Source organism: Camelina sativa, chromosome 14 (assembly GCF_000633955.1).
Source record: "Camelina sativa cultivar DH55 chromosome 14, Cs, whole genome shotgun sequence".
NCBI classification, from domain to species: domain Eukaryota; kingdom Viridiplantae; phylum Streptophyta; class Magnoliopsida; order Brassicales; family Brassicaceae; genus Camelina; species Camelina sativa.
Genome location: NC_025698.1, coordinates 1453986 through 1477614, shown reverse-complemented (window position 1 = coordinate 1477614; position 23629 = coordinate 1453986). Strand labels below are relative to the sequence as shown.

Sequence of the window (23629 nt, the reverse complement as noted above, 5' to 3'; positions counted from 1 at the left end):
GGGACAGTGCAAAAAGGTCGGTGACGGAGAAAACGACAATTCATAGAAGTTTCCATTACTATCGTTGAATTTAAGAAGGTAGGGCCTTCAATGGGCCTAAACTTGGCCGTACACTAATATATCTGGACCAGTATATCTCGTACAGATTTGTTAAATTCGCGTTCACCAAACAACGGTACCAAATAGTGAATACGAAATTAAGTTGTGTTGAGTTGAGATATTAAATCATCGATAGATTGATGGGATTATTACAATTCAATGTCTGTGTTAGGCACCATACAGATTACAGTCTACAGAGGCTTCGTAGATCCATATAATTCGACATATCATAATAATAACACGTGAGAGTAATGTGTTAGGTATACATTTTTTTTTTGTGCAACCAAAAAGAGGGAGGGATGCAACACAAGTATACATTACATTCTAACACTATCATTATTCTTCTTCTTTCTTTTTTTTTTTTTTTTTTCCTTTTTTTGTTAAGGACCACCACTATCATTATGCACGTTACATTAATTACATAGGTTTGGAACCGAAAATTTAACCGACCTTTATGTTTTTTTTTTTTTAACTCAAGTTTACCAACCTTTATGTTTTAAGAATTAATGACTAATACTAATATATACTATACTATACTAACACATTTATATAGGTTGAAATAATTATATTATTCCACACATGTTTTTTACCAAATAATTGGAGATTTTTTTGTTTCGTAGAACAAATAAATGGAGTTATGTCTTTTATCACTAAATTATACTAAGTTCTTAAAAATATTCACAGACGAGTTCTTAACTAGGATTAGTAAAGTTATTGAATCAAATCCATTTCTATTTTGCGTAATTTTCCATTTCTAATGATTTTTTCAACTTACTTAATCGATGACATCCGGTTTTCCACTTCTCTTTCTGTTGTTGTTGTTTGTCCTCAAATGAACAATTTGCGTACGTAAGCCACATTTGGATATGTATTTAACAGTGCTCATGAATTGAGAAACATACTATTTTTTCATCTAAGAAAAGCGACCTTTGATGTTTGGAATTTGTTCTTATCCATAAAGAAATAATAAACGATAAAAAGACGAAAGATGATGGAAAGTGAGCTGGCGTGAACTTAAAGTGGTATAAAAATGGTTTAGACAAAGCCATGACGATACCGACCAAACGCCAAATGACAAAACTACAGTAGCAACAACTATATCAAACTTGTCATTATTTCTGTTTAAAACTAGAAATACATTATCAAGAGGCTTCTAGATTAATTGTTACATCATCGTCTCAACTCTTACAAGTTACATCTCCAATCATCCATTATAGTGGAAATGTTTATTGTTCGTGAAAATGAAGTATGAAGAAGGATGATTGATTCTACATATAGTATTTGAGAAAAATATAACCGAACACGTATAAACCTCATTGTGAACTAGAAATGGTTTAACGTACGTACCCGGCGTTAGGTGCAGTACCAACAGTAATATATTAACTAATCATGTACTAAATGACATCTTCATTCGCGTTCATATATATTTGTTTAATGTATAGTCAGCAATAATTGACATTCAACATATGTATTAGAAAATGGATAGCCACGTAAGAGATGCATGGCATGTGTAGTAAGTCGTCATCCGCACATATATAGAATATTATCTAAACAAACAAACAAACATACGGGCAGAAATAAACAATCATTTTATGTAAATCTATGATCTTATAGCTAGTTGCTTATTGATTGCAAACTCTATATATTCACCATAATATTAGTTTATAATCTAATTAATTAAGGGTCACCATTTCATCTTAATACTCTCAGACACACACTCTCACTTGACACTTGGGCAAGAGAGATTGTAGAATATGACTTACAAAGTTACAGGTACATCGAGTACCAGATTATGAATATGATTTTATAATTAATGTACGGTTAATTAGGTGGACATATGTATTACACTGATAGATTCAACGCATTGAAATTATGATTTTTTTTAAAAGTATTTGTATGTGGATCTTTGGACTAGCTCTATGCCTCTATCTATATATATAAAGCCATTTTCATACTCTCAAAGTTAATCCTATTATATTATTTCAAGTTGGCACTCGTTTGTCTCATTGTTTGGTCCAGAGATGTAAAATTGGTTTTCTTTCTTTTATATAGTGAAACGATAACGTATACATCTGCACTTTTTTACAAATGAATTTTTAAAAAGCTTCAATATGTTGTGTATACACACATATGTACATACGGAAACCAGAAGAATGAATTGTTAAAATAGACCTGCAATAACCGACATGTAATATATACTATACGAATATTGCAGACTTGTAGTTGTAAACAGCACATAGTATAGTACTCACGTGTAGGAAGAATATTCCGTGGACCGTAAATAAGGTTCCTCCTCCATAGTAGTAGCTCAGCGCAAAATAATACTATAATGGAATTAGCTAGATTAATAATGCAGACTTCATATTATTCTGATTCACAAAAGTGATCAATNACAAATCTCAATTTTTTTTTTTTTTTTTTTTGGGTAGGTAAATGTCAACAAATTATTACTATTTAAACAACTTTTCTGAATGTTATACTAATAAAATTTTAAACGTGATGATAAAAAAAAAATAGAGAGAATAAAAACGTAAAAAGCGGAATATGATGATTCCATTGCTTAGAATAGTTAAAAAAGATTAGTAGTAATAATGATAGAAGCTTTTATTGAAGAATTATGCGGTCAATAATTAAATAGTTTTGAATATCGTTACAAAGGACAATTGGAAAAAAAAAAAGGGTGACATTTACACGCACTCACATTGACGCATCGACGTCAAAGGCATCCATCATCGTAAGCACTCAAAAAGCTTACGGCTTTGTCACACACACACACACAAACACTATTAAGCAAGGAGTACAGTAAGTCCAACGCAAAAATAAAAAAGGTTGAAAAGGAAGCAACTTTATTAACAAATCTCGAATCTCAATCGAAATCGACCCACCCATAAAAATTTCTTTTGCAAAAAGAAGGGATTAGAGAGAAAGAGAAGAAAAGATTATCTCTTTTGGCTTTTTCTTTTGTGGGTTAATTTAAGCGAAGCTAAGAGAGATCTTCTCTGCTTCTTCGTCTCTCTCTTTCTCTCACGGTTTCTTTCTCGATTGCTCTCTCTCTCTCTCTCAAGAACCCAAGTGACGTCTGCTTTCAGCTGATTTGTTTCTTCCCTCTCTCTCTCTTCTTCTCTGGGGGACCTATTTGATTTTTGATCTATCAAAAGCTGGTGTGTTTGTGTTTCCTTTTTTTTGTTTGTTTCTTTGTGTTTCCTTTTCTTTTTTTTTGGGTATCTCTCTGTGATCGCTTCTACGTGTTGGGTTATTCAGAGAAACTCAATTTGTTTTGATTTGCAATGTGTCAATACTAAACTTTTTGAAAAAGAAAAAAAATAAGATTCATCGCCTCTCGTTTGTTTTTGCAGCTACGGCTTATTTGGGATGTAGTGATGATGATGAGATGCTTGTTTTAGCTCGAAGTATCCGCCCGCTTGTTCAAACTCTCTCTCTCACACTAAATCTTCTTCTCGATCATGGATTTTAACGAGATCTCGTTCTTCTTCCGAGATGATTTGCCACTGTTGGAGCTCTGTTCTGTCCTCATCAACCTCGCACTTTTTCTTGTCTTTCTGTTTGCTGTCTCTGCGAGGCAGATTCTCGTCTGCGTGAGAAGAGGCAGAGATAGGTTCTCCAAGGACGATACGGTTTCTGCTTCTAATGTTAGCTTGGAAAGAGAGATTAACGATGTCACTGTTGGGTTTGGGTTTAAACTGTCTCTGCTCTGCTGCTTGTATATGTTGGGCGTTCAAGTTTTGGTGTTAGGTTTTGATGGGGTTAAGGTTATAAGAGAAGTCAGTGTCTGGTTCCTTCTTTGCTTTCCAGCTGCTCAGTGTTTAGCTTGGTTTTTCCTTAGCTTCTCAGTTCTTCATTTGAAATACAAGTCATCAGAGAAGTTACCTTTCTTGTTGAGGTTATGGTGGTTTTTAGCGTTTTCGATTTGTTTGTGTACTATGTATGTGGATGGAAGAAGGCTAGCGATTGAAGGTTGGAGCGGTTGTTCTTCTCATGTTGTGGCCAATTTAGCTGTTACACCTGCTCTTGGGTTTCTTTGCTTTGTGGCTTTGAGAGGCATTTCTGGTATTCAAGTTCGCCGAAGCTCTTCTGATCTTCAGGAGCCTTTGCTTGAAGAAGAAGAGGCAGCTTGTCTTAAAGTTACTCCATATAGTAGTGCTGGACTAGTTAGCCTCATCACACTTTCTTGGTTAGATCCACTTCTCTCGGCCGGTTCTAAAAGACCGCTTGAGCTTAAGGATATACCGCTTCTTGCTCCAAGAGATAGAGCCAAGTCAAGTTACAAGGTCTTGAAGTCGAATTGGAAGAGATCAAAATCCGAGAATCCTTCAAAGCCTCCTTCTTTAGCTCGTGCCATTCTGAAATCATTCTGGAAAGAAGCAGCTTGCAATGCCGTCTTTGCTGGGTTGAATACTCTAGTGTCCTATGTGGGTCCTTATTTGATCAGCTACTTTGTTGATTATCTTGGAGGGAAGGAGATTTTCCCACATGAAGGATATGTTCTCGCTGGGATATTCTTTACGTCCAAGCTTATAGAGACAGTCACCACCCGCCAATGGTATATGGGTGTTGATATCTTAGGGATGCATGTTAGATCAGCTTTAACAGCTATGGTATACCGAAAAGGTCTCAAACTTTCGAGTATAGCCAAGCAGAACCACACCAGCGGTGAAATTGTAAACTACATGGCAGTCGATGTCCAGCGCATAGGAGATTACTCATGGTATCTTCATGATATTTGGATGCTTCCGATGCAAATTATTCTTGCTCTTGCAATTTTATATAAAAGCGTGGGCATAGCTTCTGTAGCTACATTGGTTGCTACAATAATCTCTATTCTTGTCACGATTCCATTGGCTAAGGTCCAGGAAGACTATCAAGATAAATTGATGACTGCGAAAGATGAAAGAATGAGGAAAACGTCAGAGTGTCTTAGGAACATGAGAGTTCTGAAATTGCAAGCATGGGAAGATCGTTATAGAGTGAGATTGGAAGAAATGAGGGAAGAGGAGTATGGTTGGCTTCGCAAAGCCTTATATTCACAGGCTTTCGTTACTTTCATCTTTTGGAGTTCCCCGATCTTTGTAGCCGCAGTTACATTCGCTACTTCGATATTCCTAGGCACTCAACTTACAGCTGGAGGTGTTCTTTCTGCTCTGGCAACATTCAGAATTCTTCAGGAGCCACTTAGGAACTTTCCTGATCTGGTATCAATGATGGCTCAGACAAAGGTCTCTCTTGATAGGATTTCCGGGTTCTTGCAGGAGGAAGAGCTACAGGAAGATGCAACTATTGTTATTCCACGTGGACTCTCAAATATAGCCATAGAGATTGAAGACGGTGTGTTTTGTTGGGACCCTTTTTCCTCTAGGCCGACATTATCTGGGATTCAGATGAAAGTGGAGAAGGGTATGCGTGTGGCTGTCTGTGGCACAGTTGGCTCTGGAAAATCAAGTTTTATCTCTTGCATCCTCGGGGAAATCCCAAAAATCTCTGGTGAAGTACGTTAATGTTTTGTGGTTGTTTCGTCTAAATTGCTCCACTTGTATTTTAATATTCTCTTAATTATCATTGATCCACCTGCTGATAATTGTTATATAGGTTAGAACATGTGGTACTACTGGTTATGTGTCTCAATCGGCTTGGATTCAGTCTGGTAACATTGAAGAAAACATTCTATTTGGCAGTCCAATGGAGAAAGCAAGGTACAAGAATGTGATACAAGCATGTTCGCTAAAGAAAGATTTAGAGCTTTTCTCACATGGGGACCAAACTATTATTGGAGAGAGAGGTATAAATCTCAGCGGAGGTCAGAAACAGCGCGTACAACTTGCAAGAGCATTGTATCAAGATGCTGACATATATTTGCTAGATGACCCTTTTAGTGCTCTTGATGCACACACTGGCTCTGATTTATTTAGGGTAAGAAGCAATTTTATAACCTCAATCACTATTTCATATTTTGAGTCTGAATGTTTGCATAATGTGGTAATTAATGGTTATACAGGACTATATTCTATCTGCATTGGCTGAGAAAACTGTTGTTTTTGTGACGCATCAAGTTGAGTTTCTTCCTGCAGCTGATCTAATATTGGTAAGAAACTCATTTTCTCGGTTTTACTACGCATTAATTTTGGCTACTGTTGGTCCTTTTAGAAATGCTAAAGGGTCTCTTATAGGTGTTTAGCTTACCAGATGTGATGAACTTGTCTCTATTGTTGCAGAAAGGTAAAACTGTTGAAGGAGTATTCAAACTATTATTGTTATGACAAGCTCTGAAAATGTCTATTTGTGTTGTTTCGAAGGTTCTGAAGGAAGGCAGGATTATTCAATCGGGTAAATATGATGATCTGCTACAAGCAGGTACTGATTTTAAGGCCTTAGTGTCTGCGCATCACGAAGCAATTGAGGCCATGGACATCCCAAGTCTCTCCTCAGAAGACTCTGATGAAAATCCAATCCTCGATAATTTGATCTTGCATAATCCAAAGTCAGATGTTTTTGAAAATGACATTGAGACTTTGGCAAAGGAATTACAAGATGGTGGATCTTCTTCAGATCTAAAGGCAATCAAAGAGAAGAAGAAGAAAGCAAAGCGTTCCCGCAAAAAGCAGCTTGTCCAAGAAGAGGAAAGAGTAAAGGGAAAAGTCAGCATGAAGGTGTACTTGTCATATATGGGTGCAGCATATAAAGGGCTTTTGATTCCTCTTATTATACTCGCACAAGCTTCTTTCCAATTTCTTCAGATTGCTAGTAACTGGTGGATGGCTTGGGCGAATCCTCAAACTGAAGGTGACCAGTCTAAAGTGGATCCCACACTGCTTCTCATCGTTTATACGGCTTTAGCTTTTGGGAGCTCTGTGTTCATATTTGTTCGAGCTGCTCTGGTTGCAACTTTCGGTCTGGCAGCTGCACAGAAACTCTTCTTGAATATGCTCAGAAGTGTGTTCCGAGCGCCAATGTCATTCTTTGATTCCACTCCTGCAGGAAGAATTTTGAATCGGGTATGTAGATGTGGTATTATAACCAAAATCCACCAGTTTCTGTATTACTTTTCTGATTTTGGGAATATTTATTGGTGGGCAGGTTTCTATTGATCAAAGTGTTGTGGATCTTGACATTCCTTTTAGACTCGGTGGGTTTGCTTCAACTACAATACAACTCTTTGGGATTGTCGCTGTAATGACTAATGTTACATGGCAAGTTTTCCTTCTTGTTGTTCCGGTAGCGGTTGCTTGCTTTTGGATGCAGGTAAATCTATTTTCTATTTTCCCTCTGAAAGATTTTTTATTTTATAATTGACTGATATTGAAATCAAATGCAGAAATATTACATGGCTTCTTCAAGAGAATTGGTTCGGATTGTTAGTATCCAGAAGTCTCCAATAATTCATCTTTTTGGAGAATCAATTGCTGGTGCTGCCACAATAAGAGGATTTGGCCAGGAAAAAAGATTTATCAAAAGGAATCTTTATCTCCTCGATTGTTTTGTTCGACCTTTCTTCTGCAGTATCGCTGCTATCGAATGGCTTTGTTTACGCATGGAATTACTTTCCACACTTGTATTTGCTTTCTGTATGGTTTTACTCGTCAGTTTTCAACATGGAACCATTGATCCAAGTAAGTATCTCTAGTTTCTTCAACAGAAAAACAAATCAACGAGAAGCTGTGTTTTCTAATATAGTAATGTTTCTGCTGTAATAATAGGCATGGCAGGGCTTGCTGTGACATATGGGCTTAACTTGAATGGACGTCTATCACGATGGATACTTAGCTTTTGTAAGCTTGAAAACAAAATTATCTCAATCGAAAGGATTTATCAGTATAGTCAGATTTTAGGAGAAGCACCACCGATTGTCGAAGATTTCCGCCCACCGTCCTCGTGGCCTGAAACGGGAACAATAGAGTTACTTGATGTTAAGGTACTAGTTCAAAAATAGTATTTTTACTACCTTCTCTGCACTTTTATTTCTCTGTTTTCTTATTGCTTCGTGTTCTTTTTTAAGGTTCGTTATGCTGAGAATCTTCCAACAGTACTCCATGGGGTAAGCTGTTTGTTTCCGGGTGGAAAAAAGATTGGAATTGTTGGGAGAACGGGAAGCGGAAAGTCAACTTTGATTCAAGCTTTGTTTCGGTTGATTGAGCCAACTTCTGGAAAAATTACTATAGACAACATAGATATTTCTCGAATTGGTCTTCATGATCTCCGTAGTCGCCTTGGTATTATACCTCAAGATCCTACATTATTTGAAGGAACAATCCGAGCCAATCTTGACCCACTCGAAGAACATTCAGATGATAAAATCTGGGAGGTATATACTATGTTGTTTCGAACTCTGTCTTGTTTCTGCTTTAGATGTTAATCCCTTGGAATTGGACTTAGTTTCTAGAGTTTTACTCAACTTTTTGCTTACAGGCGCTTGACAAATCCCAGCTTGGAGACGTTGTTAGAGGAAAAGACCTAAAACTTGACTCTCCAGGTAACTATTTGCACCAAAGAATCTCTTTTTCCTTTTCTTTTAATTCCGGTAGTTTGGCTTCTTTCTACTGATTTTTTGACTCAAAACATATATCAAACAGTACTGGAAAATGGAGATAACTGGAGTGTTGGGCAGAGACAGCTTGTGTCACTTGGAAGAGCATTACTAAAACAAGCGAAAATACTTGTGCTTGATGAAGCAACAGCATCAGTTGATACTGCAACAGACAATCTAATCCAGAAGATCATCAGAACCGAGTTTGAAGACTGCACGGTCTGCACCATTGCTCATCGGATCCCAACTGTTATCGACAGTGACCTTGTTTTGGTTCTTAGCGATGGTAAGTCATATACAAATAAAAAACATTAATCCCTTTATCTTCGTATTACCTGTCTTTTGGGAGAATTCAGTGCTGTGTTACGGTTTGTGTTGCAGGTAGAGTAGCAGAGTTTGATACTCCTGCGCGGCTATTAGAAGACAAATCATCCATGTTCTTGAAATTGGTAACAGAATACTCCTCAAGATCTACTGGGATCCCTGATTTTTGATCATCCACGTTAAAAAAAATTCAGTTTAGGGAGGGGTTTCTCAAGAGGATATAAAAGAACTGAAATGTGACAAAAGCTTAAGGTCTAACCGTCAAGTAAGGGAGAGTTTTGCACTGGGTTTAAAGAGAAAAAAGCATGAAATGATGCAATCTTCAAGCTTAAAAAACTTTGGGGTTTAAATCTCATCTTTTGACATTGGGAGAAAACCTTTTTGTACGGAACAGTTAGTTTATATGTGCGTTTGATGTTATCAAATAATCTGGCAAAAACAGAGAAAGATTAGAAGAGATCAATCCTTTGTTAATCATCCAAGACACAATTCACAATTGTATAATACTGGTGACTATTCTGTACTGGGCTTATGATGAGCGTCATATGAAGCCCAATAGCAGTATTGTGACGTTGTAGTACCCGATGAAGAAAACGAGGCGTGTGGAGCGTGCGGGTATAAATGCGCACGTAGTGAACGAAACACTCACCACGCTGCTGCATTTAATTTCCTTCAACGGTCGTATTTTAATTTATTTAAGGCTATATAATTATATAATTAGTAACTTAAACATATTAAAAAACAAAAAATGCATTGGCAAATGGTTGATTTATTGAGTTTGAGTACATAATAATTTCATTAATCCAGTAAAACTTCAACGGAAACCAAATGAATTTCAAAATTTGGTGTTGCTCAAAAAGGGCAAAACAAAACTAATAATATACGCAATAAAATCTAACCATTAAATCTCGTGAAGAAGCAAAAAAGCAAAAAAAAACACAGAGAGACAAAGGCAGACAAAAAAGCCTTACAAGTGAAAAACTTGAACAGCTTCACTTAATAGTTCCTGTCCTGAGCTTTGAAAAAACAAAAGAGAAGAAGCTCCTACCCTCTGCAACACACAAAGGATACTCGTGATGCAGAGCTCTTACTCTTCACGAGCTTCATCATCTTCTTCCTTAGACTCTGAATCCCAGGTTTTGAATTCTCTTCACTCTTCTTTAAAAACCCATTTCTTCCTCTCCAATACCATGCACTTCAACAACACTAAACAACCAACTCCTTTCTTGAGCTCGCTGCGATGGAATCCAAAACTTGCTTACTCTGCATTACCTTCCTTTTCTTCTGTCTTTCTTTCTCTTCATCAAAAATCCTACAGAAACAGACTTACATTGTTCAGCTTCATCCTAACACCGAAACCGCTAAAACCTTTACCTCAAAGTTCGATTGGCATCTTTCTTTTCTCCAAGAAGCAGTTTTGGGTGTTGAAGAAGAAGAAGAAGAGCCTTCTTCACGACTTCTATACTCCTATGGCTCTGCCATGGAAGGCTTTGCTGCTCAGTTAACTGAATCAGAAGCCGAGATGCTGAGATATTCACCTGAAGTTGTTGCAGTGAGACCTGACCATGTTCTCCAGGTTCAAACCACGTACTCTTACAAGTTCTTGGGACTTGACGGTATAGGAAACTCCGGTGTATGGTCTAAATCTCGGTTTGGTCAAGGCACGATTGTTGGCGTGCTTGATACAGGAGTTTGGCCTGAAAGTCCAAGCTTTGACGATACCGGGATGCCTTCTGTTCCACGGAAATGGAAAGGGATTTGTCAAGAAGGAGAGAACTTCAGTTCCTCGAGCTGTAACCGTAAGCTAATCGGTGCTAGATTCTTCATCAGAGGACACCGTGTCGCTAACTCGCCAGAGGAATCACCAAACATGCCTCGTGAATACATCTCGGCAAGAGATTCAACGGGACATGGGACTCACACGGCTTCAACGGTTGGTGGATCCTCTGTTTCGATGGCAAGTGTTCTCGGCAATGGAGTTGGTGTGGCTCGTGGGATGGCACCTGGAGCTCACATTGCATTTTATAAAGTTTGTTGGTTCAATGGTTGTTACAGCTCTGACATTCTAGCTGCTATAGATGTAGCGATTCAAGATAAAGTCGATGTTCTTTCGCTCTCCCTTGGCGGTTTCCCCATTCCTTTGTATGATGACACAATTGCCATTGGAACCTTCCGAGCCATGGAACGTGGTATATCCGTAATCTGTGCAGCTGGTAACAATGGTCCAATCGAAAGCTCGGTTGCAAACTCAGCTCCTTGGGTCTCAACCATTGGTGCAGGCACGCTTGATCGAAAGTTCCCTGCTGTGGTCCGATTAGCCAACGGAAAGCTTCTCTATGGAGAGTCCTTGTATCCGGGGAAAGGTTTAAAGAATACCGAAAGAGAGGTCGAGGTTATTTACATCACGGGAGGAGAAAAAGGAAGTGAGTTCTGCTTGAGAGGGTCACTTCCAAGAGATAAAATCCAAGGCAAAATGGTGATTTGTGACCGAGGTGTCAATGGAAGATCGGAGAAAGGTGAAGCGATTAAAGAAGCAGGTGGAGTTGCAATGATCTTAGCCAACACAGAGATCAACCAAGAAGAAGATTCTGTCGACGTTCATCTCTTACCAGCTACATTGATTGGTTACGCAGAGTCAGTTCTTCTGAAAGCTTATGTTAATGCCACTGTGAAACCAAAGGCACGCATCATTTTTGGTGGGACGGTGACTGGGCGGTCAAGAGCACCAGAAGTGGCTCAGTTTTCAGCTCGAGGACCGAGTTTAGCCAATCCTTCGATACTAAAACCGGATATGATCGCTCCGGGAGTCAATATCATCGCGGCTTGGCCTCAGAATCTAGGACCAACTGGACTTCCTTATGATACCAGAAGAGTTAACTTCACTGTAATGTCAGGAACTTCAATGTCTTGTCCACATGTTAGCGGAATCACTGCTCTTATCCGGTCTACATACCCGAATTGGTCTCCTGCTGCAATCAAGTCCGCATTGATGACAACAGCGGATTTGTATGATCGTCGAGGCAAAGCGATAAAGGACGGTAACAAACCAGCTGGTGTGTTTGCCATTGGAGCAGGGCATGTAAATCCGCAAAAGGCAATAAACCCGGGATTGGTTTACAACATTCAACCAGTGGACTACATTACTTACCTCTGCACGCTAGGTTTCACAAGAGCAGACATTTTAGCAATCACTCACAAGAACGTGACCTGCAACGGGATATTACGAAAGAACCCGGGGTTTAGCCTCAATTACCCGTCCATTTCAGTGATTTTTAAACGTGGCAAGACGACAGAGATGATCACAAGACGTGTGACTAACGTTGGAAGCCCTAACTCGATATACTCGGTGAACGTCAAGGCTCCTGAGGGGGTCAAAGTGGTTGTAAACCCTAAGAGACTTGTGTTTAACCACGCAGATCAAACGCTAAGTTATCGAGTATGGTTTGTGTTGAAGAAGAGAAACAGAGGAAAGAGTGTGGCTACCTTTGCACAGGGACAGTTGACTTGGGTCAACTCTCGGAACCAGATGCAGCGAGTTAGGAGCCCAATCTCTGTGACTTTGAAGAATTGAGCCAATGAAGGAAACGTTACATTCTGTTTCAAAAGTTTGTGTTAGCTTTTAAATAGTAGATTTATTAGGTTTTGATGCTAAGAAAACCTAGTGAAGCTGATTCATTGTTGTTATTCTCTACTACACACACTAGCTGTATTTCATTTTTCAGATTTTGAAAATGAAACTACTGGTGATTCTATCATATAGTTCGATTTCATCACTAAACCTTAATCCAGATACTTGCTTCTTTTGATTTTTCTGCACAATCAAACCACTAGAACAACAAATTAACTGGCCAATATCGAGTTATGCGATCAAAAGGAAATAAAATTGAGTTCGAGCTGTATAGTGAGTCAGGCGCCATAGGAGCGATAAACCCTAAATACTGTATACAAATATCTTCAAAGAGAAGGTTCAGTTGTTGTTTGATATTCACAAACGACCACAAGAGACATGTACATTTGTGTATACTCATATATCTGAATGTGATTAACAATTTACAGATCAAAGAGATGTAATGAATTGAAGAAACAAGAAACGAACCCTGGCTTTTGTTATCTGTGTACTTGTCTCTTTTCATATCTCTCTGTTCCCACTTCCATCATTGATCATATGCACCTGACAGAATATAATTCACCTTCAGATCGATGTTGGGCTGAAAAGGGTTTCTTAACAAATGCAGAGACGATCTGAGAGCATTGATGGTTTTTGCTATATACCAACTCCGGTTTCACTTGATGTCTTCATGATTCTCAGTCTTTTCACGGACACAAGGAACATCCTGAGAACATGAAAAGATCGTTTGAACTGTAACTGATGTGCTAGCTATAACAAATAAAGATGATAAATAAGGAAGATATAAAGGGCGAATACGTACTGCCAAGGAACATCTCCTACAAGCATCCAATCTCCGTCTTTATCTTGATACGTTATGATATATTCTGATGAGCCATCCAGCAATTTACAAGCTTGTGTTTCCTTGATTTTCTTGCATCCTTGTGTGTTTGATCCTGCAAATTGATCGATTTAAACCAGTCAAATTCAAGAGACACAGAATTTGAAAAGACATGAAATAGAATAATAAAAAAACTGACCTGTTACAGAAGAAGGTATCTGGAAAAACATTTGTTCCAAAGTTTTCGCCAAGGCTTCGTAAGACTCGAGAGCATTGAGATCAACCTTCCTTCCAATTATAACTCCGTCCATTGTCACCTTCACAAGCATAGAAGTCCTGGTAGATTTGATAAAGGAATCATCATCCTTCTTTGCAGCCACCACGCCAATTTTTGCTGTGTCCTTTGGAATGTCAGTAGCTAATGACTTAGCTTGGTTGACCAAACTGTTAATTCTGTAAGTCCGTAGAGGCGGCCAACCTACGGCAACTTGTCTGCTCCATTACCAGAAGAAATTAAAATCAGAAAATAGCAAACTGCAATATACAAGAGAAACAACAGTATGACATTACCAATGTAATCCACAAGTATAACTCAAAACATTTTAGAGAACGAACGATCCAGTCCTGTGGATTAATTCATTCGTCCATTACATATAGGTCTAAAATTAGAAGAAGAGATAGCAAACATCAATACAAAAGACAAGAGAAGAGACATAAATATATAACATTACCAGTGGAATTCAAAAGCATAACTATATATTACATAAAGGGCCCAAAAAACTCTATTTGATTCAAAATCTACCTAGCCTTAAAATCTGAGAACAATCATACACATACATAACACACATATGGTGTATATAAGTCAGCAAGATGACGTTTTTACCTGGTAGCGTTTGAGGCAGCGGCAGAAGAATCAGCAGAGCGTTTCGTTCCACTTTCTCTGGTGAGAGAAGAAGACGAGGAAGACATAGAAGACCGGACTTTCCGACGACCTTTCAGACCAATGCTAAGGCCCAAAGCTAGGTCGAGGTCTGTCTCTGACACCGACTCGTCAGGGCAAGAAGAATCTTCTGAAGACATCTCAGCCTTGTTGTCTTCCCCGATCATCACCGACCCACTTGAAGAACAAACATCTCCAAAACCATTCATAATCCCCAAAATCAATAAACGAAAAGAGAGAGAAAGAAGACGAAAAACGCCACTCAGTGGCTAACAAGAAGAACCCTTAATTCAAATCCAATCACCGATCAAGGTTGAAGAATCCCATAAAACATTAAAGGTTTCAACTTTTCAATACCTCTTAGAATTCTAAAATCTCGAGACAGAATTAACGCAAAAAGAAAAAAAGAATCTTCAGGTAACGCACGGATCCCAGAGCTACAATTGGGAACAAAACGAGGTTTCTTCTCCTGATTCGAGAGGGCGACTTCGATTCACGCGGATCAAAACAAGAAAAAATCGAAACTTTTTAACAGAGAGAGAGGTTTACGAAGAGAGAGAAGGAGAAAGGAAAAAGCGGAAACGGTACACGAATGATATGTGTGCGTTTGGTTTGGGTTTGTTCGTCTAATTAATTAAGTGTAATAAATAAGTTTGTTTGTTTAATTAATTACATCGTGGGACCCATCTGTATACACTTCTAACGACAAGTGTTTTACGTTATTCCTACGCTAAATTGTGTTTATTAATCTTTCCGTAATTAAAGCTTCTTCTTCTTCTTCTTCTTCCTTTACAAGCAAACAATCAACTTACACAGTTAGGGCGGGCGGGGCTCCCATGGTAATCTCCCCTTGCCCGTAACAGTGAGCTTTCTTCACCATCTTTCATCGCCGTACCAGTTGTTCTTCTCCTTTGGTCCCGTCGGACCTTCCTCGCCGGACAATTCTACTGGAAGTCTTCTCAGTACGGTGGCGAGTGAAGCCCTAACCGTCCTCGGAAATCGAGTCATCAACCTCTCTATCTCCTCCCTTGAATCGTACACAACCTTTGGTCCCCATTCTCTCATATACTGCAACCACGGCGCTTCTGCCACCACCACACCGTCACCGCGTAGGTACTCTGCCGCAACGATCTCATACTTTGAGCTCGAATCAACCGAGAGATCGCTACTAGCAGTATCGTTCCTTATCCCAATTCCAAGCATCGTCGATCCCTGTAGGTAAGTCCCCGCCTTAGGAAAGCTTGCGTGGCCATGTTTCGACGAGTATACAACTGCTCTGTTGCTTCCGGGGATGAACTCTAGGTCGTAAGCTTCGATCCACTCGCCGCCACTGTGCTGAGAGAAGTAGATTGAGTAAAGCTCACCTGAGAAATTGCTGATTCGGAGAGTGAAATGTTCCCAATCGCAGACGTGCTGTCCGATACTGATCAACGAGACATCGACCAGTCCTAGTTTTAACGTCGCTGGTCCATTAAAAGGACAGAAGATCCAGAAGACGAGATCCGTGAACGTTCCTCCAAGAGCAGGCTTAACGTGAATGTAAAGCTTCGAGCTTTCAAGGTTTCCTAGCTTGACGAAATCTCTTTGTTGATCATCACACGGCAAATCAATCCAAAACTGTTTGTCATTGCTTACTCCTGGAGGCAAATTCGAGCCATTTTCTTCGATAAGTTGATAGATTGGATTTCCCTTTTCGCATAGAACTGCACCGTTCTTGAAGAACCAAGATACGGAAGATGGTAAGTAGATTTCACCAGGGTGAAAGACCAGTGTAGGACCATAATGGTGAATCAAAGCTTGAGTCTGATCAACATTTGGCATAGCGTGTAAACCTGAATCTAGAATCTTTAGACAAGCAATACCAATACCGAGACCTTCTCTACCAGCAACAAGCCGAGTTCTGCAGAAAAAAGTACCAGCAGAGACACCTCTGCCCCACATTCCTCGGTCTTTAGGCCGGATTCTCCATATGAACAAAGGAACACCTAAAGGTTCTGAAACAGCAGTGACAATGACATTGTGGGTTTCACATTCATCAGTAAGATCAGATCTAACACATCTAACTACATTCAACTCTGGTTTCGCGGAAGTCTTTGTAACCACAAAACCAATCGATCTATACCCTTCAGGAGGCTGCGGTAACCAGAAGTAACCGCGTCCGTTTGTATTATTAATACGTTCTTCTTCTGCTGAATCATTCGAGCTCCAGACAAGAGTAAAATCAACAGGTTCCACTAACGCAGGCTTCTGTTCCTCCTGTTCCAGTAAGTCTCTAGCCGCAAGAACATAACCTCTCAAAGGATGAGAATCAGATTGACAGTAGTGACTTAAGCAATGGAAGTTTGTAGGCAACAACCCCTTTGGTTTGTAGAAGGAAATGCTCTTGTTCTTCTCAGTGGATCTGTATCGCCATATGAATTCAAAATCCGTAATTTTGATGACTTGTAATTTTCCGAGATTGATTGTTCCAGAGCCAAATCCTTTACCTGACCAGTTTCAATGGATGCAGAGAAANAAAAAAAAAAAAAAAAAAAAAAAGCAAAAATCAGAGAATGTTTAAAGATTCTGATCAACCATTGTTTGGATTTGATTAGCTGATATAGCCAGAGAGATCCGATTGAATTAGATTGAATATACGAATCACGAACAAATTAGAGAAGTCGGGAATTTGATGGAATTGGAGTTTTACCTGGAGGCCATTGGGGAATGGGAGACGGAAGGGAGAAGGTTACAGGGTCTTTTAATGGCGGTAGATCTGTGACATTGTTCCAATGGAGACATTTGTAACCCAACATATTCCCTCTCTGATCTCACCAAAACCCTAATGAAAGGAAGATGAAAGATGTCAGCTTTGTATGTTGCATCCCTTTAAGCCCTTCGGAATAAACAAAAGTTTTAGTATTTAATACTTTATTTTCTTCTTATTAGAGAAAACTCTCAAGAAAGAACCAAAAAAAAAGTCACGAATTTCACAGTTTTATGCAAATTCTAAATTTGGATTGGTTTTATGCAATTCTACACATCACCGACGACTACCTTGGGGGACAAGTTAACATCACCTTTGTTTTTCCAAGAAACTTATTATCAACATAAGTAACAAACAAGATTTTGATGAACACGAGAAACTTTTGGACTGTCGCACAAAAACACAATTTATTTTCTTCAATATATCCAAATATACCCCATAAGTTGTAATAGTGTGTTTTATTTAACCATAAATTCTAAATTTTTGGTCCATTCCGCAATACTACTTTCAAAATTTTGATCAATTTCGGAAATATATATGTGAATTTCTTTTATTGAAGTTTATAGAAAAATAATCTCACTTTTTTCTTGAGATAAACGGACGAGCTTCCTCCCATTCTATAAACGGATAAATATGGTGAAATTAATAACGCATCTGTTTTGTAGATTTCTTATAATATGTTCGTTCCCTCATGCAAGATTAACTTGAGATAATTTTTAACCGCACTAACCGGCTCATCAATTCTAATTCTCTGGTTACAATCTGTCTAATAACCGACGAACATCCGACAACCTTTACGGATCACGCAACTGAAGAAAAGTAAATCTCCTTGTCACTGATCGAGAAAGGATACATATTCGACACTAAGCTTGAGTAGGTAGAAGCAAATGGTTTATCAATCTCGCTACAAAATCAACCACCAACAGTGAACAGGGTCTCAGTAGTACGTGTTGTAGTAAGCTTGCGGAGCAGCAGCAGCAGCAGGTTGCTGCACCGGCGCAGCCACTGGTGCTGCTGGAGGAGCATAGCTCTGTGTCGGGTATGTCTGCAAAAGTTTTAACAAAGTAAAGATCCAGTTAGTTGATCCAATCTAAACAACTCGTGGCTGATCCCTGCAATTTTGGTTATTGAAGAACTATTTTGGTTACCTGAGCAGGATATGCACCATAAGCAGCAGCCTGTGGCACAGGTGTTGGTGCTGGTGGAGCCGTGTAGCCGGCGGGATATCCCCCATATGCACCATAAGCAGCCTACAGAGTATATTCAAAACACTATTATAAGAGTAAAAGCATACATGCAAGAACAGATATGGGTTTGGTATCTATCTTTGGTATTTTTACCTGTTGACCGTAAGCAGGGTTCCATTGTTGCGGTTGAGCAGGAGCTGCTTGTGTTGGTGGCCAAGTCTGAGGCTGCGCCGCATAACCACCAGACCATTGAGTCTGAGAATTTGGATATGCATTGGCTACTGGCTGGGCAGGTGGAGTGCCATTGTAAGTTTTCGCCATTTTCGTCCTATCTGACGAGAGAAAATCATCTGCGCTGCGCTTTTTCAGCTCTGATGTGCTCCGATGAGATAAAAAAAGTTTTGCATGCAGATCTTTTGCTTTATTAGTGCACTTCGCATCTCCAAAAAGACCCAAGAACTGCAAAAGCCATTAACATCTGGGTCTTTAAACCAATAACATAGATACAGGATGTTCATATAAGGATTGTCGTATTTCTTGTCCGTTACCTCTATATATATTAACAGTAGCTCTTCCCTCTCAGTGGAACTCGCAGTGTTCTGGGTATCAGCATCTGGCTTGATAAATTTTTCGACAAGCGGCTCAAGGTAATCAATCTTTCTTGGTGGTGGCAGGATCGATTCTAAATGAATCAGTGATTCCATGAGAGGTTTTGACGGTTGTAAATGGTCAAGTGCTTCGACTACAATCCTCCTAGCTTTCTCAGCATCCCCGGCAACCTGCAAGTAGTATTGAGAAAAGTAAGAAGCCAAACACCATTATACTCCGTCAAGAAAACATAACGAGTTCAAAAATCAGTTTTATAACGTCTTAGTAGTCAAGAACATGTGACGTACCAAGTATGAAAACCTTGAATACTGAGCATACAGAAGTGGCAGTATTGGGGAATGTTCTTTCCCCTTTTCAACAGCAATTACTTGCTCATACAAAGTGAAAGCATCATCCAGATTACCCTACAGATAAGATTAGGAGACACGTAAGGGAAACAAACAGTGATAAATAATCTATGCTAGTTCTTTAATCTCCATGAAAGCTTACTAGTCGGCGTTCCATGTTCGCATGTTCGATTACTGCTTCAAGAAGTCCAGGAGAAATTTCAGAGTGCATTAACTGGTATACAGCTCTCGCACCAGCTATATCCCCATTCTCCTCTTTCAGTCGAGCAGCCAAAAGGTGAATCTCTGGTTGTTTCTATCAAAGAAAAGAAAGCAGATAAATAACTACGAGGGTCAACACTGACTATTTCTAAGTTATTCAACAAAGTTAATCGTAAATCATGAAATTTGACTATCCAAAAAGGTTTGGAGAAACAAATTTCGTACCTTGACAAAGACTTGAGTTGCTCGAGCAAGGGCATTGTCGGCAAGGTCGGTACTTCCATTTTCTTTCATGTTTAATACATATCGGATCCAGTATTCTGGGTAATTTGCACAGGCAACCACACATCTTTCATACAGCTTGACGACCTGTTGGATTAGGCACTCAAATGTAAAACACAAATGATAATCACTAGCAAAAAAAACATGTAATCATAGAAAGCACATAGGAGAAAACCACAAGAAATACTCTACAAGTCCAACAGAGGGGCCCTCACATACAGAGGGACCCTCCTTGCCTGACAGACAGATTGTTAGGAAGACACCTGCATTAATAACATTAGAACTTTAACAACAAAGATAACTCGTGTACCTATAATATCCATTGACAAATTGAGAGTTTGAAGTACTTAGCCTTAAAAGTTACCAAATTGAGCCCCATGCTTTGGTCTCAGTTAATTCCCATTTAAAACTTGTTTGATCCAATGGAAACCCAATCAAGCATATGATGCACCAGATACTACTTGACTGTAGGTCAATAATATTACTGAGGTACAACTTAATCTACAAAACACTTTTTACGTTCACATAAGAGAGTTATGCACCCCAGTACCTTATTGAAGTCTCCATCCTTTTCTATGAAATTCAGATAATTGTGCCAATTCTCCAGCTCAGCGACATTGAGAGGCCGCACATGGAAATAGGGCCTCCTTATAGCCATTTCAAAACCAATGATTTTGGATTCAAACTCTTTGGCTTTTGTATATATGGCTTCTCTGATGCCAACGTATTTCTTCAACTCCTCAGGATCAACTGAACCAGCACTTTCCAGTTTAGGGGATTGTTCGGTGGAACCATCAGCCTGAGATTGACCTTCATCTGCCTTTCCACCAGACGCAGATGGTGCACTCTCAGAAGCATCAACACAAGCAGCAGCTGCAGCAGATTCCTCAGCACTCCTTAGTTCCGACAGAGGCCGTGTCTCAGCTAGTTCCTTAAAGCTATAGCAAGACAATCGATTATCAAAACAAAAACAAAAAATACGAGAAAGAAGAGGCAACATAAAAAAAACTATCCAGTTCAGCACAGACGAAAATGATTAATTAAGTCACCAAAATTACCTGCTGAAATATCTATCAAGATTTTGAATTGGATTCTCCAATATTCTGGTGTAAATCATGGCAACTCGGCTCCAGTCCTGCTGCATGTACTCGTACTCGATGTATTTGTCCCACAATGGAGAGGAAAGGAAATCAGTCCCAACGTAAACCAAAGCTCGTTCAAAAAGCCTGCAGCAGCATTATAGTTAAAGGAATGTCATATGAGATGAAAGACACAGACATATCCAATCAATAAAGACAAACACAACTTCTATGGAGAAATGGATTCACTCTTTGAATGCATGATACTGCCAAACACTGCATTTACCTTCCTGGTAAAAGCATACCATGGCCAAAATCGAGCAGTCAGGGGCTACCTAAGCCCAAAACTAGTTGACATCTTCCCAGCAGCATTTTGCATATGGATGCACTTCAGAGGGAGGTGACAAATAAAACAGGTATATTTTAACTTCAAAAGTTTTAAACCAGAGAAGAAGAGAGCACTAAAAAACGGAGCAGTTTCAGATAGGTATGGAAGGAAGCTGAAAGCTACTGTATTGCATAGAAGAAAAGAAGTATTTTAAAAATAATTCCATCAGATCTTTCCGCCTTAAATGAGAGGACTTGCTGTAGCAATCTAAGAAAAGGGTTAGATGGTAAAAATCATTTTGTCTATGTAATTGAAACATCAACCAAGTTGTTAATACACATACAATTAGAAGAATAAGGCATAAGCATTCATTACCTTCTGATTGTGTCTGGATCTCCGTATGTGTTGATGGCAAAAGTGCAATAATGCAACCAGATGTCCACAGAATATGTCACTCCCTGCACTGCTCTTTCATAAACCTCCACGACCTTGTCCATTGCCCCCACTCGAGCCTCATGATCCGCATACTTTTTCCAATAGCCATAACACAAAGGGAATTCAGCTAGGAAAGCATCATACACCTTCCGGATTTTTGCTATATTGTCCTGTAATTAGGGCAGCAAGAAAAACAAATGAATGAAGTACCAGATGACAAAAACCTAGCAAAAGATATAGAAAGATGACAGCGACTTATGGCGTACAACTATAAGGGGAATACTCTTTCATTACAAATAAGATTCAAGTAGCAAACAAGTTATGAAAACATGATACAGATGAGAGACATTTTGGAGCCGACGCCACAGAAAATTTCAGAGGTCAGAGAGCAGAGTACATAGAGAAAGAGAAAATGAAAATCCACACATACCTGAGCTATCCTCTCCGTCTCATCAATCAGGGCAGTCCAAGCATTGAACTCTAAGGAATTAGCCTTTACGATATTCCATAAGCGCTCCTCTTCTGGTGAGAGAGCAGAGCCTGTAACAACAGCGAAAGAATTAAATCATCAAAGTTAAGAATCTGTTCAAGTTGTAATGGCGTCATTAGTGAGAAAGAATATAAACATGCACATATATATATATATATACAAGCTATAGAAAGAAGAAGAAATTACCAGGATTCTCTCCAAGTTCCGCTGCTGGAGCTGTTACAACTCCATTCTCAGCTGGCGCAGTAAGGCCACCTTCATGGGCAGTTCCATTGACCAAAGCATCATTAGTGACCGAGTGTGACGGATCAACATTTGGTGCAGTCTCTTGCCCAGTGGATTCTACAGCCGCAGCAGAAGCATTATAATCTCCATATGAAGCAGAAGTATATCCTTCAGCAACCATGGTCTCGCTGTCTCCCATAACGTTTCTAGAACATAAAACTAAGTTCACATAAGTATGTAATCAGTGAAAAATACATAGAATACTGTAGTATACAACAAGCCGGAACCACAAACTCGAAAGCAAAATTTACTATATCTACCTATGAATTTACAATCCGGAAGCAAGGGTAAGGAGTTTTCTAACATGACAAGCTAAGATCTTATCATAATCAAAACAAAATCAGACCGAGCTAATGAGAGAAACCCTAGGTTTAATTATTCCCAAATTCGTAAAACGAGACAAGGATATAATTATTAACCTCGTGAACTGAAGAAGATTGCTCGCTTCTAGAAGTCTTCCCAACTAGTCGATTCCTGTCTTCGGTAGTGGCTTCAATGGAAAAGAGCTCTCAGCTTCTTTTTTTTGATTTTGGGTTTGTTTCGTTTAAAGGAAGAGAGGAGGAGGGGTATAGGGTTAGAGAGACGACGAATATACTAAAACCGAAGGGCGACGCGTATCGTGTTTTTGGTCGGCGCATTGTACGATCAGTTGAACTCAAACTGGGCCGTTAATCATAAACAATGGGCCTTTAGATTACTTAATGGGCTAAGTAAACCGCCCATTAATTATTGAGTAAAACCCTCGCTCCTCTGTACTTTTTCGATCTCTCTCGAATTCCAAAAGCAATGGCGCCTAAGAGAATCGGAGTCGGCGGTGGAGATTCGAGCATCTTGGCGAAGATTGCAAACTCGAGCATCGTGTCTCAAGGAAGAAACGCCGCGTGCGACGCCGTTTACGTGTCGAAGAAGCTTTTAAAGAGCACCGGGAAGGCGGCGTGGATCGCCGGTACGACGCTTCTGATCCTCGTCGTGCCTTTGGTCATAGAGATGGATCGAGAGCAGCTACTAAACGAGATGGAGTTTCAGCAGACCAGCCTTCTCGGAACTCCACCACCGGCTGGTGGGATGCCGATGTACTAAGAAGTATCTTGAGAAACCCTAATTCGTCGATCGTATCATTATTTCAATTTTGGTACGTTAGATGCTTTTTTATTTTATTTTTCTTGTGCTATTCGATTAGAGACAGCGTAGGTTTACTTCTATGGGCTTCTTCTTAGTGAATTCGCTATTTTTCAAGAATGTTTTCATCGTTCTTAGAATTTGTTTGGCAATATATTGGCTTGAGCACTATAT

General features: G+C 39.4%; 6 protein-coding genes across 13 annotated transcripts in view; 3 read left to right on the top strand and 3 right to left on the bottom strand.

Moving 5' to 3' along the window:
• On the top strand, positions 2918–9482 carry LOC104738924 (ABC transporter C family member 5-like). 2 transcript variants are annotated; one of them, XM_010459143.2, is made up of 12 exons: positions 2918–3260; positions 3456–5603; positions 5704–6024; positions 6110–6196; positions 6408–7106; positions 7189–7353; positions 7427–7721; positions 7809–8023; positions 8108–8413; positions 8518–8581; positions 8682–8921; positions 9017–9129. In XM_010459143.2, exons 2-12 carry the CDS (start codon positions 3564–3566, stop codon positions 9127–9129), a joined length of 4545 nt encoding a protein of 1514 aa, XP_010457445.1. In that variant the 5' UTR covers positions 2918–3260; positions 3456–3563. The 2 variants fall into 2 exon arrangements, with proteins under 2 accessions (XP_010457445.1, XP_019091664.1); XM_019236119.1 differs by lacking the exon at positions 2918–3260 and having other exon boundaries at positions 3564–5603; positions 9017–9482.
• LOC104738923 (subtilisin-like protease SBT1.2) lies at positions 9846–12742 on the top strand. Its single transcript, XM_010459142.2, has one exon. It carries the CDS (start codon positions 10200–10202, stop codon positions 12528–12530), a length of 2331 nt encoding a protein of 776 aa, XP_010457444.1. The 5' UTR covers positions 9846–10199; the 3' UTR covers positions 12531–12742.
• On the bottom strand, positions 12836–14951 carry LOC104738922 (auxin-responsive protein IAA10-like). 2 transcript variants are annotated; one of them, XM_010459141.2, is made up of 6 exons: positions 14705–14951; positions 14291–14540; positions 13607–13899; positions 13390–13522; positions 13232–13293; positions 12836–13130 (listed from the first exon to the last, which is right to left on the bottom strand). In XM_010459141.2, exons 2-6 carry the CDS (start codon positions 14512–14514, stop codon positions 13114–13116), a joined length of 729 nt encoding a protein of 242 aa, XP_010457443.1. In that variant the 5' UTR covers positions 14515–14540; positions 14705–14951; the 3' UTR covers positions 12836–13113. The 2 variants fall into 2 exon arrangements, with proteins under 2 accessions (XP_010457443.1, XP_010457442.1); XM_010459140.2 differs by having other exon boundaries at positions 14291–14951.
• On the bottom strand, positions 15009–17283 carry LOC104738921. Its single transcript, XM_010459138.2, has 2 exons — positions 17037–17283; positions 15009–16833 (listed from the first exon to the last, which is right to left on the bottom strand). The coding sequence occupies exons 1-2, from the start codon at positions 17140–17142 to the stop codon at positions 15221–15223; spliced, it is 1719 nt and encodes a 572-aa protein (XP_010457440.1). The 5' UTR covers positions 17143–17283; the 3' UTR covers positions 15009–15220.
• Positions 17783–22929, bottom strand: LOC104738919 (pre-mRNA-processing factor 39). Of its 4 annotated transcripts, XM_010459137.2 has the most exons (15): positions 22756–22929; positions 22238–22482; positions 21992–22101; positions 21502–21731; positions 20778–20945; positions 20270–20657; positions 20084–20184; positions 19939–20002; positions 19663–19806; positions 19379–19531; positions 19177–19293; positions 18829–19059; positions 18434–18739; positions 18242–18343; positions 17783–18138 (listed from the first exon to the last, which is right to left on the bottom strand). In XM_010459137.2, the coding sequence occupies exons 2-15, from the start codon at positions 22473–22475 to the stop codon at positions 18031–18033; spliced, it is 2460 nt and encodes an 819-aa protein (XP_010457439.1). In that variant the 5' UTR covers positions 22476–22482; positions 22756–22929; the 3' UTR covers positions 17783–18030. The 4 variants fall into 4 exon arrangements, with proteins under 4 accessions (XP_010457439.1, XP_010457437.1, XP_010457436.1 ...); XM_010459135.2 differs by lacking the exons at positions 19939–20002; positions 20084–20184 and having other exon boundaries at positions 22238–22495; positions 22756–22928; XM_010459134.2 differs by lacking the exons at positions 19939–20002; positions 20084–20184 and having other exon boundaries at positions 22756–22927.
• Positions 23101–23629, top strand: part of LOC104738917 (mitochondrial import receptor subunit TOM9-1-like) — a 2206-nt gene continuing 1677 nt past the window's right edge. For 2 of the 3 annotated variants that reach the window (XR_759904.2, XR_759905.2), the window contains exon 1: positions 23101–23468. Coding sequence is in view for 1 of the 3 variants with exons in the window: in XM_010459131.1 (XP_010457433.1) it covers positions 23123–23416 (294 nt within the window). In the remaining 2 variants the exon portion in view is untranslated. The other variant, XM_010459131.1, reaches the window with a different exon arrangement.

Bases quoted from the DNA above. Each gene is read 5' to 3' on its own strand.
- LOC104738924 (XM_019236119.1), top strand. From the start codon at position 3,564: ATGGATTTTAACGAGATCTCGTTCTTCTTCCGAGATGATTTGCCACTG. The intron at 5,604-5,703 runs GTACGTTAATGT...ATTGTTATATAG, and splicing joins TCCCAAAAATCTCTGGTGAA to GTTAGAACATGTGGTACTAC. The intron at 7,107-7,188 runs GTATGTAGATGT...ATTGGTGGGCAG, and splicing joins CAGGAAGAATTTTGAATCGG to GTTTCTATTGATCAAAGTGT.
- LOC104738923 (XM_010459142.2), top strand. From the start codon at position 10,200: ATGGAATCCAAAACTTGCTTACTCTGCATTACCTTCCTTTTCTTCTGT.
- LOC104738922 (XM_010459140.2), bottom strand. From the start codon at position 14,556: ATGAATGGTTTTGGAGATGTTTGTTCTTCAAGTGGGTCGGTGATGATC. The intron at 13,900-14,290 runs GTAAAAACGTCA...GTAATGGAGCAG, and splicing joins GCTGCCTCAAACGCTACCAG to ACAAGTTGCCGTAGGTTGGC. The intron at 13,523-13,606 runs GTCAGTTTTTTT...ATCAATTTGCAG, and splicing joins GATACCTTCTTCTGTAACAG to GATCAAACACACAAGGATGC.
- LOC104738921 (XM_010459138.2), bottom strand. From the start codon at position 17,142: ATGTTGGGTTACAAATGTCTCCATTGGAACAATGTCACAGATCTACCG. The intron at 16,834-17,036 runs GTAAAACTCCAA...GAAACTGGTCAG, and splicing joins CATTCCCCAATGGCCTCCAG to GTAAAGGATTTGGCTCTGGA.
- LOC104738919 (XM_010459137.2), bottom strand. From the start codon at position 22,475: ATGGGAGACAGCGAGACCATGGTTGCTGAAGGATATACTTCTGCTTCA. The intron at 22,102-22,237 runs GTAATTTCTTCT...CTGTTGTTACAG, and splicing joins GGAACTTGGAGAGAATCCTG to GCTCTGCTCTCTCACCAGAA. The intron at 20,658-20,777 runs GTAATTTTGGTG...GTCTTGCTATAG, and splicing joins CTTGATAGATATTTCAGCAG to CTTTAAGGAACTAGCTGAGA.